Source organism: Bidens hawaiensis, unplaced genomic scaffold (genome assembly GCF_021521415.1).
Source record: "Bidens hawaiensis isolate Kalapana, Puna unplaced genomic scaffold, B.hawaiensis_p1.1 tig00027996_1, whole genome shotgun sequence".
Classification (NCBI taxonomy): Eukaryota; Viridiplantae; Streptophyta; class Magnoliopsida; order Asterales; family Asteraceae; genus Bidens; species Bidens hawaiensis.
Genome location: NW_027494539.1, coordinates 24,974 through 38,696, shown reverse-complemented (window position 1 = coordinate 38,696; position 13,723 = coordinate 24,974). Strand labels below are relative to the sequence as shown.

Below are 13,723 nucleotides of genomic sequence, written 5' to 3'. Positions count from 1 at the left end.
GGCCTTAATCTAATGAATTAAAAAAAAGTAAACTCTCACCATGTAGCCCGTTAAGCGCCATATTTGATGGCCATGTAATGGTTTACTTTTAACAACGACATTAGCAGCCACATGATCCTACTTAACGCCCTATATTCCTCCAATACGTCCAGTCTAATGACCTGATCTCAATTAACTCAAGTATATTTTTTCAAGAATTACTGACTTTTTAATTCCCCTCATATTTTCAAGCATAAAAAATTAAAATAAAATAATATAATACTAATTCTAAGTTTCAAACATGAAAAGGGTAGATGCCAACACAACACAACACTTGTATATTTCCCAACTATCAAAGATCATAACATACTTTCTTCCCCTCACACCCCAAACCAATAACTTAAAACTTTCTTTCCCCTTCCCAGCTTTATCGGTTGTACCGTACAACTCGCCAATGCATCCACAACCGATGATTAACCAAAAACCAAACCCGTCCTTCCACTTCTTTCAAGCCACACTACCATGGTCCGACCCGTCATCATAATAATAAGGCGTTAACTTCCCGTCTTTTGATGCAAACTTCATGGGATTAACCGAACCGATCTCTTGCAACATCTTAACAACTTTTCTCATCGATGGTCGGTTAATAGGTAGGGGGCTCGTGCACAAGAGACCAACATTGAGAACTTTGCATATTTCTTCGTTAAAACACGCGTCTAGTTTTGGGTCGAGTACCGCATCTAGACCTTTTTGGTCCAATGTAGCGCATACCCATTTGACCAAATCCTTTTCTCCATACTCCGGGTCAACCGGGCGCTTTCCGGTCACGAGCTCTAGTATTACGACACCGAAACTGCAGATATCGCTCTTTTCGTTCACCCGTAATGTATATGCATATTCTGCAACATGCAGCAAGTTGTTTAATTATATATCTAAATCATAACACGACACGAGTATTAACAACAAGTTGACATGTACACGGCCAGTTTAACCCGATTTTTGTTTTATTTTTGCATATTAATACTTCAATTTTTCATTTTTACAACAAAAAATACAAATTAATATAAAGCAGTTATATTTTAATCATAAAATCTGATGTACTTATGTCAACTTATAAGTTCTTAATTTTTGCATAAAAAACTCAATTCAGTTTAGTTTAAAAAATAAACAGATTTAAAAGATAAAAGTAAAATAAACGGTTTAAACAGATCAACCCAAGAACCCGTCATGTCATCATGTTGATACGAACACGACCCGTTTAACTAAGTGGGTTCGTCCTAAACCCGTTTATACTTAGCCCAAAACCGCAAATTTTGTGTCGTGTCAGAAATTCACACCTCTAATCAAATCCTAAAGCAAATGTGTTATATTTACTTGTACACTATGCATTAAAGGTTTTATACTGTTGCGTAAAAAGATCGAACCTGGAGCGATGTAACCACACGAACCCGCAATAACCGACATCTCTTTCCCGCCCTTTTCTTTCCCATCAACAACTTTAGCAACACCAAAATCCGCCACCCGAGCACCAAAATCACCATCAAGCAAAATATTATTCGACTTGACATCTCTATGCACAATCGCGGGCACACAATCATGATGCAAATAAGCCAAACCCTCGGCCGCATCAACCGCGATCTTATACCTTACGGGCCAATCAAGCAACCCGCTTTTACTACTATGAAGCAAATCCCCCAAACTACCATTCGGCATATACTCATAAACCAAAAGTTTACACGTCTTCGTAGAACAACAACACCAAAGCCGAACTATGTTTTTGTGACGGATCTTTCCTAACGTCTCAACCTCCGCCTCAAACCCGTTATCAACAACCGAGCCTGAGCTCGGCCCGTTCTCAATATCCTCATTTTTAGAACCGCCCCATAGCTTCTTAACCGCCACGGTGTCACCATTGCCCAAAACAACTTTATAAACCTTTCCCGACGCCCCAGTTCCGATCACATTATCCTCATCGAGCGCACCCATGATTTCGTACTCGCTAAAACTTAACTTATGAAACGACATTAACGTCCATTTCGACTTGTCAATAGTTTCAGTCTCGTTTTTTATATTATTGCACCGAAAGTAAAACCATCCGACCCCGATGATGAGAATGAAACCGGTCAACACGAAGATTGACCGCAGTAACCAAACGTAACCGGTACTTTTCGTGACGTTTTTCCCGTCGCATAAACCCTCGATGTCGCCACATAAACCCGGGTTGCCCAAAAAGCTGCTGATGTATATTTTCTTAGCGTAAACCGGCGGGATATCTCCGGTGAGCGAATTACTCGATAAATTGAGCTGATTGAGTCTCAAGTTTTGTAACCCTATCGGAATCTCCCCGGAAAGTTGATTTCCGGACAGATCGAGATAGTTTAAAACCGATAATTCCCCAATCTTTTCGGGAATCCGACCCGTAAACTTATTATTAGCCAAATTAAGCTCGTTTAGCTTCATTAAACGATCGATAGCCATCGGGATTTCACCTGATATTCCATTATTACGCAAATCAAGTTTACTCAACTGCTCAACATTAACAATGCTCGCGGGTAATTCACCCGAAAACCGATTATTCTCACCGGAGAATTCAACTAAATTATCCAGAAGCCCAATCTCATCCGGCAACTCCCCGGAAAACTTATTTTTCGCAATATTCAAAGTCGACAAGTTTCCGGCACCCGCAATCGATTTCGCAACAACCCCGGTGAACGAATTATCAGCAAGCTCGAGTAACGACACCTTCGGAAGCCCCCAAAACCCCACCGGAATCTCGCCGGAAAGATTATTATACCCTAACCGAACCCGGTTCAAGCTATAACAACTACTGAAACTCGCCGGAATCTCGCCGGAGAACTTATTATGTATCATTAAAAGCTCTTCTAACCGTCCGTGAGCACACAAACTCGCCGGAATCTCGCCGGAGAAAAGATTATTCGAAACATCAACCCACGTTAACGGTGAGTTCTTCCCTAAGTTCTCCGGCAACTCGCCGGAAAACTTGTTTCCGAACAGCCGGAGTTCATAAAGGTTACTGGAGTTTGAAATGATACCCGGAATATTCCCTTCAAGTTTATTTTCATATAAATGTAATGACTCAAGTTGTAACGCACATAACTGAAACGGCACCGTTCCGGTTAATAAATTCATTGAGATATCAATTAATCTTAATGACGTCATCTTTGACCATGTGACTGGTAACTCACCGGTCAACGAGTTGTTGTAAAGCTCAATTTGGACGACATTTGTTAACTCGGTGACTGAACTCGGTACCGGACCGGTGAGTTGGTTAACGGATAAGTCTAAATCGACGAGTTTACTGAGTCGACTCAGTGAGTCAGGAATCGGTCCGATTAAGTTGCAGTTGGAAAGCCATAATACTTCAAGGTTGGTTAAGTTTCCGATCTCCGGCGGAATATCGCCGGAGAAGAATGGGTTGTATGATAAGTTGAGGTGTTTTAACGTGGAAATGTTTCCGACTACCGCGGGAATCTCGCCGGAGATGAGATTATCGACTAACGAAAGCTTTTCAAGCTTTTTAAACGTTCCAAAACTCGCCGGAATGTCGCCGGAGAAGTTGTTTCCGGTTAAATCTAAATATTTTAACTCCGGAAGGTCGGATAACTTCGCCGGAAGTTCGCCGGTGAGCAGATTCTGACCGAGGTTCAAATGCTGGAGACTCTGACACGTGGACAACTCGCCGGAGAGTGTGCCGTTGACGGAATTGTTATACAGTGACACAAATTTTAGTCCGGTGAGACGACAAAGGACCGCCGGAAACTTGCCGGCGATGTTGGCATTTGACAAATCAATAGATTCAACAAAACCCGGTTCGGAACACGTGACGCCGGTCCAGTTACACGGACTGCCGCCGGAGACCGGTTCAACCCAGCCGGAGAAGAAACCGTCCGGGTCGTCAAACCCTAGCTTCAACCGGTGCAGGTAACGGGCTTCTTCATTCAAACAATAACCGTACGGAATCAATAACACAAGCACGAAGCATACAACGCGTAACATTAATAATAATAATAATAATAATAATAATAATAATAATAATAATAAAGGTTTGTGTAATAGAGGCACCCTTAAAAGAGTGCGTAATAGCTCGACCGAAGATGAACGGGGCTAAACGAAATGTGGTATTATTATTGTTTCAAAAATATAATAATATTACTAGAAATTGAAATGAAGGGTTTAAGTGGAATGAAATTGGGGAATTGGAGGTTAAGTAAGTATATATAGATACAGAGGAAATGTATGTATAGGTGAACATTTGGGACAGAGACTGAGACAGTGGTCCATGGGGATACAAATCACGAGGTGTGAGGTTTAATGATGATTAGATGCTACTTTATTATTGCATGAATTATTTTTATTTTTATTTTTATTATTATTATTATTTGAAAATGGCTGCCGGAGATGGTTTTGTAGTCGGAAATTGACAGTGGGGTTTGGATACATAAAGATGGTAAAGTGAAGAGTGAGTGATCATGTGGTCTTTATGGGAGTCAGGGTGGCTTGTTTTTTATTATTATTTATTTACTTTCCTTTAATTGCATGGCTTGTTAAATTTTTTAATTTTTTTAACATTTCAACATGAAATAAGGTAAAATGTTTTATATCTTTTATTTACAACGTGGTGCGAGGCTTGGGCAGACGTATGGTTGTTTTAAAAGCTCGTAGATCGCTCGATAAAAGTTCAAATAAAACTAATTAAAAAAGTTTGATTTGAAACAATCTAAGATGAGTTGGCTTATTTTTGTAACCGAGTCAAAATCGACCTAACTCGGCTTGGGTCATGGTTCGGCTCGTTGGCTCGATCTTAGGCTTGTTTAACTTCAAAATCGAGCTCGAACCTAACTGAGCTGTCTCGTTTAATTTCGAGCTCAAGCTCGAAACTATCTTGACTCGACTCGGGAATAGCCCTAGGCATACGTGCCTTCAGCCAAAAAAGCTTCGGACACAAATTAAGACCTTTTTCTAACTAGGTCTTCCAGTAATCGTTATTTATCATGTGAATATATGTTACAAATTAGCTATTTATTATAATCAGTAGTATTTTTTAAAAAAACTTTGATCAGTTTTTAGGTGCTATTGGGATAGGAAAGACAGATGGTAGTTGTATTTTGTGTGGTGTTATTTGTACAAAAAACAATTTGGAGAAGTGTCAAAATCAAAGGCTAGAATTAGATTATGCATGAGGCCAGGAGGGTGTGCATCAAATCATTTGGAGAGAGGCCAAATAAGAATAGTGTCGAATGCACTAACTCATAAAATGCACACACACAACTAAAATAATTAAAGACAGAATTACAAATTTTGTCCTTTAAAATAAGACGAATTACGGTTCGTGTCCTTTTCTTAGTTTCCTTGCAGGCGGTGTACTTGAAACTTTTTTTTCCTACAAGTTTTGTCCTTTACGCTAACTGGGTTAGAAAAAGTCAGTTAAATCCCATCACGTGAGGCGCATGTGAGGGTAGTTTTGTCCTTTCATATATCTCTGCAACTAACCACATCTTCTTCAATCACCATCATCAATCTCACCAACCAATTACCCATCACAGAATCCACCCTAAACACCCCCGCCGGACTCACCACCACCACCACCACCGGAATCACAACCTCGCCATCATCAATCTCACCAACCAATCTACCGCCCACAGCCTCTCCGGAGCCGCCGTAGCTGCTGCCGTAATGGTGGTCGAAAAACCGACTGTGACGGCGATGGTGATTCTAGGGAAGTAGAAGCTGTCGTAATGGTGGCCGGCGAGGAAGACGGCAGCACCATCTCCGGTCTTCTTCTCCGGCGATGAAGACGGCAGCACCATCTCCGATATCAAAATATTGATAATAGTTAATTACTCTACTCCATCTCTCTTCTTTGTATCTTGATATAACAACCACCGGACCATCACAGCACCACCACCACCACCACCTTTAAACCCCAGCCTCTACCAACCTTCATCTCATAATCTTTTGAAACTCAACATCAAGAACTAAACTTGAATTTGTGAGACAAACTGTTGCCAGACTTTAATCCTCTCCAAAAAAATTACCAACCACCCTTTCACCTGCAGATCCAATCACTTACTCCGCCGCCGCCACCAGCACCAAATATACACCCCCCACCCCCGCCACCTTACACCGTAAGACAAGGCCTTCAGATCTGAGGCAAACCACTAACAATATATTGACATAACAGGTTGGTCGGAAACATGTATGCAGATCAGAGGTGCGATAGTTTTAATGGCATTTCAGATGGTGCCTGTGGTAGCGGTATCAATGGGTTTTCAGATGGCGGCGGCGATTTTAGTATAAATTTTTATATGGTGGCGACGACGGTGTGGAAGTGGTGGTGGCTAGGGTTTAAAGGGGTGACGGTGGTCGGGTGGTGCTTTGGTGACGGTGGTCGCCGGCGCCCGGCTGTGGTGTAGAGAGAAACAAAAAGACGGAGTAGAAAGAGAGAATGTTGGTGTGGAGAGAGAGAGAGAGAGAGAGAGAGAGAAGATGGGAAGAGAGAGAGAGAGAATCATTTTAATATATATTAGACAAATTACAGGCGAAAAGACAAAAATGCCCTCACATGCGCCTCACGTGAGGGTATTTAACTGAGTTTTTCTAACCCAGTTAGCGTAAAGGACATAACGTGTAGGAAAAAAATGTTTAAAGGATACCGCCTGCAAGGAAACTTAAAAAAGGACACGAACCGTAATTTGGCTTTTTTTAAAGGACAAAATTTGTAATTGGGTCATAATTAAATAAAAAAATTGGTTTAATTTTTTTATTTAAATTGTTTTTGTTATTTAATTCTTTTTGCTATTAACAAACGCATACAATTATTAAAATGTATATTTTATGTTACAAAAATTTTAGAAAGTTGATATTTTTATAACCTGTATAAATACTTAATTTAATACAAGTTTTAATTTGATGCACATCTTATATAAAAGTTTAGTAATATATAAAGTTTTAACCTACAACTTTATAGATTAATAAACTTATCTTATATAACTTTAATGTACATCTAAGTGTTTGTGGGAAGGATACAATTTAGGCGTTTATAGTACTGATCACATCTGTAATACAGACAGTCTAAGATTATCACGCATTTAGGGATCGTCTGTGGCTGAGGTGGAGCAACTCTTCCCAATGGTTGCATCGTAAACACATGCATTTGAAGGTGAAGCCCTTGTGAACGGATCACAACGAGCAAGAAACGATGGGCCAAATGAGTTTTTTTAATGAGACTTGTTATGCATTAATGACTTCTACATCATATGCTTAGTGACTTGTACACCACGTTTATTGCTCATTTAAAATGTAGGAATTCGGTAAAATAACAAAGTTGAGCACGTTATGAGTACATTTAGTTATTTTGCACTAAGTGATTGTCTATCATCTTGAACAAAATAGAGGTTCACATGCATCTGGAGGGAGGAGAGAGAGAGTCATAAGCTAAGTTAAATACTCGAGTTATGTAGTAAACTTAACAACCACCAACAAGATACTACTTCATCAACAATCGGCCACATAAAGGACACATTGCAAACAAGTAAGAAAGTTAATGAGACGTGTCGTTACTTACGTCGTCACGTTAGAGACATAACTCCATGTCCGATAACTGCAACAAATAGGATGGCGTATCATACCTCTGTTAAATGATCAATTTTAAGGCATCCATACTGAAGAGGTAGGTCCCAGCAGAGCCCAGTTGGACCCGCAAGACTCACCTTAAACAGGAACGTCTGCGCAGAGACCAACTGGATCCGCAGGACCAACCATGCTCAGAGAAGTGACGTCCTTACGCGCAGTATGCAAGCTGGTCCCGCAGGAAATGCCTCCCATGGTGAAGGACTCCGCCTGTTCCCGCAGCCTCGGATACAAGCCATGAGGGAAGGCCACCCGCGCAGCATGGCTACACGCACTAGGTACTTAGCTCTCGATTCAGTGTCACCTGAAGGAATGAGCAAAGCCGGGAGCAATCCCGCACAGAGGCGGGAGGGGGAATACTCCCGCCCAAATAAGCCAGTCTATACTGAAGGACCTTTCACTGTACCTGACGAGGTATGGGCGAAAGATCTGATCAGAGATACGACAGCTCACTGATACAGTATGGCGAGCAGCATGCTCCTGTACTGTATCACTATTAAGCCGCTGCCTACTCACCAACTACTGTCATACCACGTGCGTAGCCGGCAGTTGGTGGAAAGGGAATAGTATACAGCAGGCCTGGTCGCTATCAGCCGCTGCCTACCCACCAACTACCAGCAGGGCACGTGCGTAGGCTACTGTTGATGAACAGGAACACTGTTGCAGCCGGCCATACCTCCTTGGAAACCTACCTTCGGCTATAAATACCCCAAATGGTATGATCATCTGGTATTATCCAACAACATATCTTACTACATTATCATCATATTATACCTGATATCTGCTCTAGCAATCTCTTAATATACTTTTATATTTAAAGAGCAATCTAGTCTGATTCTCACGCCGGAGGGTGGTCACAAGGAGGAACCCCCCCCCCCCCCTTCTCAGTGACGAGCTCACGGTGTCTGTTTTGCAGGTTATCAGAAGAACCATCTTCCAAGGGTCTAACCCCTCGTGGGAAACAGCTATCCAACCCCCAGGTTACCAGTAATCTGCCCGGGGTCCGGTTAGTGTTTCTTCATTGGCGCCATCCGTGCATAAAGCTAGAACTTTATTTTTCTCAGTTTTTTCAAACTTCTACAAAGATGGTTAGAGAAATTCCGGTAACCATAACCCCTGCTACTAGGGGGAATACCGGCAGCACAGTTTTTACGAACACTACCCCGGCTACCGAAGCCGGGACAAGCGAAGTAAATTTTACGAACACTACCCCACTTACCAAAGCTGGGGCAAGTGCAGTAAATGAGCGCCTACTGGGATCCACTGATACCCAGGTTGAGAAACGAAGACTCCCCCGCCAGACTCTCGATGAAGTTAAGGCATGGGCGGAGGCACGACAAAAGGAATTCCAGGCTGAGTTGGACGAACGCTTGCGTTCCGTACAACAGGCCGACGAATTCGAATACTGGGAGGATGACTCGGAGGAATCCGACTCTGACGCGAACCCTCGCCATAGGGCAAAAGGGAAGCGTAAGGAAACGGAATCCCAACCGAAAAGGCATTTTGGACAAGCCTTCAAACCAAAAAGCACAGGAGGAAGTCCACGAGACTTCTCTAAAACGTTCAGACCAAACGTTGCAAATGCAGGAACGTCCAAATTTGCAAGGGACATTGCTGAAGCAATCGCCCCAAAGAGTGCCAAACAAATGCCCAACATAGGCACATATGACGGTATATCTGATCCAGACGATCATTTGAACAGGTTCATAGCAGGGGCAACCGTCAGCAATTGGACGGAACCCACGTGGTGTTACATGTTCCAAATGACGCTGGTTGGGGCTGCTAGAGCATGGTTCGATCGTCTACCGGTCAACCACATCTACGACTGGGCAGACTTCCAACAAAAGTTTAGCCAACACTTCAGCCAGCAACGGAAGTATACCGAGGAGCAATGGACAATCCTCAAATGCATACGAGAGGAAGACGAATCTCTGCCAAACTTCATCACTCGCTTCAACTCAAAGAAGTTAAGTTTGGGCAATATCAGTGAAGATCTTGTTCGCGCTGCCTTCATCCAGGGCGCACATGACCCGGAGCTCATCCGCACCCTAACGGGTAAAGATGGCATGCCATCCACATGGGATGGCATCATGACAGCAGCAAAACGCTATGCGGAAACAGAGAAGCAACTGGGTAGAGATCTCCCACAGAGCACAAACCTCTACACCCAGAGGACGAGAGAAGACAACGTCCTCACCGCCCGATTAAATAAAAAACGAAAGCTAGGCATCTGGCAGTCAAGGGTAAACTTTGACACCTCATCCGGCTTGCAAAATCGGTTGGGCGGAAGGGATAACGTACAGTCGCACCGGAACTCCAGATGGACGCCACTCACCAAAAGCGTCACTGAGATATTCGCCACTGAAGGGCTCCCATGGCCAAAACCGCCAATAATCCGACATCGTCACGATGCAGATCGGAGCAAATACTGTGACTTTCACAAGACAAAGGGCCACAACACTGAAGAATGCATAGATGTAAAAGATATGGTCGAAGCATTTGTCAGAGATGGGACGCTCGCGCACCTCGTGGCGTAATAAAGGCTGAGCAGGCGGGTGCGTATAGAACCCCAGCTGGGGAAAACACGAATCAATTCCAGCTTCAAAATCGAGACTACATGCTGCGTAAAGAACGAGATCCCGAACCAGGTGCGTATCGGCTCGATGGCACTCCCATCCCAACAAGGAAGGGAGCTCATTTACACATTTTGCATGTAAATCAATTCCAATCTGTAAAGAAAAGGCCAAGAGCCACTTCTAATGGAAATGATTCTCTTAAGAATATCGAAGCTGATGATTTTACATTTAATACTTTTCTGGACACTAATATGCCGGTTTTCACCGCATAATTACGTGAAGTCATTGCATGGGAAGGCGGTCCTACCCGCACGAACCCAATAACGTGACAAACCTACACGCAGGTCAGATAAGGGTAAAGTTTTGCCATCCTACTAAGTGCAAGTGACGGTTCTACCCGCACAATCACGAAAGAGGAAGCAAAACTTCACACCTATTATCAACCATGTTCAAAGGTTAACTTATCCTCAAAAGGTAAGAAAAACCTACACGCAGGTCAGATAAGGGTAAAGTTTTGCCATCCTACTAAGTGCAAGTGACGGTTCTACCCGCACAATCACGAAAGAGGAAGCAAAACTTCACACCTATTATCAACCACGTTCAAAGGTTAACTTATCCTCAAAAAGTAAGAAAAACCTACACGCAGGTCAGATAAGGGTAAAGTTTTGCCATCCTACTAAGTGCAAGTGACGGTTCTACCCGCACAATCACGAAAGAGGAAGCAAAACTTCACACCTATTATCAACCACGTTCAAAGGTTAACTTATCCTCAAAAAGTAAGAAAAACCTACACGCAGGTCAGATAAGGGTAAAGTTTTGCCATCCTACTAAGTGCAAGTGACGGTTCTACCCGCACAATCACGAAAGAGGAAGCAAAACTTCACACCTATTATCAACCACGTTCAAAGGTTAACTTATCCTCAAAAGGTAAGAAAAACCTACACGCAGGTCAGATAAGGGTAAAGTTTTGCCATCCTACTAAGTGCAAGTGACGGTTCTACCCGCACAATCACGAAAGAGGAAGCAAAACTTCACACCTATTATCAACCACGTTCAAAGGTTAACTTATCCTCAAAAAGTAAGAAAAACCAGCACGCAGGTTAGATAAAAGTTAAAGTTTAGCCATCCTACCAAGTGCAAGTGACGGTTCTACCCGCACAATCACGAAGGAGGAAGCGAAACTTTAACCCACTATCAACCACGTTCAAAGGTTCTTATTCTAAACACTTGGAAAATTGCTAATTTAAACTAAGTATGCAAGTCATAAGTTTATAAAGCAAGGAACCCAAAGAAGGAAATAACAATCTTATACGCAAAAAGATTAATATTTCAAGAATATATTACAAGAATGGCCGGGTAACTACCCGCCTAAAAGAAAAAAAACTATACAAGTCTTAGCAATGGGAAGGGATCTTCAGGATCAAGCCTCAGGGCCGCTACCACTTGGACCCGCTCCGTCAGAACGGGGTGGTTCGAGGAACGCTTTGAGGACAGCTAACCCATCATCAGCAGCAGCTACTTCGTCCACCTTCTCCACCACTGGATGCGGGAAGGCGGCGTATTGGTTCAATGCTTGGTCATAAATGGCTTCAGTATCCACATTGAACAAAGGGAAGTTGGAAGGCGGGACGCCTTTCTCAACAAACCCTAGACCAAGCATGAAGCCGGCCTTTTCCCCATCATCGTGAGAAGCGTTGAGGGCTGCGGTCATAGCATCATCGTAAGAGGTCTCTGAAAAGACCCGACGCACAACCTACAAAGAAAACACAAGTATTAGAACCTTTTCTTACAAAAGAAATGCGTGAAGATAAATCTAAACATACCTGAGGCAACGCTTCTCGAAGTAGCCATTGGAGGGTAGCTTGCACTTCGTCACGGGCGCGTTCGGCTTCGCTTTGGTTCAGATTGGCAAGTAATACTTCCTTTGCGGCAGCCTCTTCGACGCCCTTAAGCTTCCGTTCGGTTTGGTCAAGCACCCCCCTCTGGTCAAGAATCTCTTGCAGCTTCTTGGCATCTTCCATTGCCAAGGCGTCATGAGCATGCTGAAGAGCCTTTAATTTGCATTTAAGCTGCTCATTCTCCACACGCAAAGGCTCAGCAACGGCTTCAGCCTTGGCAGCCCTCTCGGTTGCGTTTCGCGCAGTCTCCCTGGCCAACCGAAGCTGTTCATTCACAGCTTGGGCAGCCTTGGAGCGGGCCTCGAGTCGCGCCTGAACTTCAACCTCGAGGGCCTTGAAGGCCTTCTCCTTGTCGGCGGCAGCTGCCGCCAGCTGTTGGTTCTCCTCCCGAAGAGCATGCGCCTCAGATATGTCCTTGGCGTGAGCTGCTTTCAACTTGTCGTTTTCACGACAAAGCAGCTCGACGCGCGGCTGCATCCGGGCCTGGAGAACCCGAAGCTCATTAGTTAGCCTACCCTCCTGGTAGCTAACCATGGCTTCCCCCAACGCGCCCGGAGGAGCAGCGTGGCGAGCCCAGTCCACGCACTCCACGGGTGTGCGAAGGGTTGTTCCTCGGCGTATGTTCCATCGAGGAACATACACTTCATTGGAATCCGACACTGCAAAAGAAACAAAAGCAGTAAGGAAAAGATGATGAAAAACAAGGGAAAAAGAAAGGAACCCTACGCACCTGTAGGGTCAATGACAGGCCGGTAGCCGCCAAACCCATCACCTGAAACTAAAGGAAATCCATCCAACAGGTCAGGCAGACGGGAAGGTGGCAAAGATCGGCGTGAAGCCCTGCGCGTACCTGATGGTCCGGCCATTGGTGCCGGTGGCGCGGGCATGGTGGCAGCCGCCGTGATCGCCGACGTTGTCTCCGCCGCGGTCGCCGCCTCCTTAAAAGCAACAGTAACCGCCGGTTCCGTGAAGGATGCTGTAAAAATCGCACTCACGGCCGGCGGTGAAGTCATCTCGGCCGGAACAGTTGGTTCGACGGAGCGACCAACTGGACCAGCGGATGCAAGCGCAGGCGACTGGGTCGACGCCTCAGGAAGGCTGACCGAGCCTACCATCATTGGCGAGGAAGTACTCCCCTGCGTTTCACCCAGGATTGCGTCAACATCCACGCCTGCACAAAGAAGAGTGTTAAAAAGAAAATTGACAAATCTACAAAGGCATTATGATTATACTTACGGGTTTTCTTGACCCTGAACGTACGGACGGGCGGGGAGGAACCCGATGGAGCCGGCCTCTTGGTACCGGTCACCGTCGTCTTCGTTGGTTCTCCGGAGGTAACGGTCGTAGCCTCCGGAGCAGTGGTCTTCTCACCACCGGGCTTCCCCGCCACCTCTTCACTATCTGACTCCGTGTCAGATAGAACCACTGGATCAGCTGTGGCCTTCTCCTTCCCCTTCACGCCGGCAGCAGTCTTTTTCTTCCGCACCAACGGAGGACCTTCTGCGGATTCCTCAGAAGAAGAAATGTCAAGAACTCCAGCAGCAGGCACAGCATTGAGGGGTTCAGGGTAGAAGATAGGCTTACCAGGCCGTCGGTGGCTCAGGATCTCTTGACCCGGCG

General features: G+C 44.5%; 1 protein-coding gene across 1 annotated transcript; it reads right to left on the bottom strand.

Annotated features, from left to right (window-relative positions):
• Positions 1-228: 228 nt before the first annotated feature.
• On the bottom strand, positions 229-4,037 carry LOC143576106 (uncharacterized). The gene is made up of 2 exons (XM_077060291.1): positions 1,404-4,037; positions 229-878 (listed from the first exon to the last, which is right to left on the bottom strand). Exons 1-2 carry the CDS (start codon positions 3,994-3,996, stop codon positions 487-489), a joined length of 2,985 nt encoding a protein of 994 aa, XP_076916406.1. The 5' UTR covers positions 3,997-4,037; the 3' UTR covers positions 229-486.
• Positions 4,038-13,723: the final 9,686 nt, after the last annotated feature.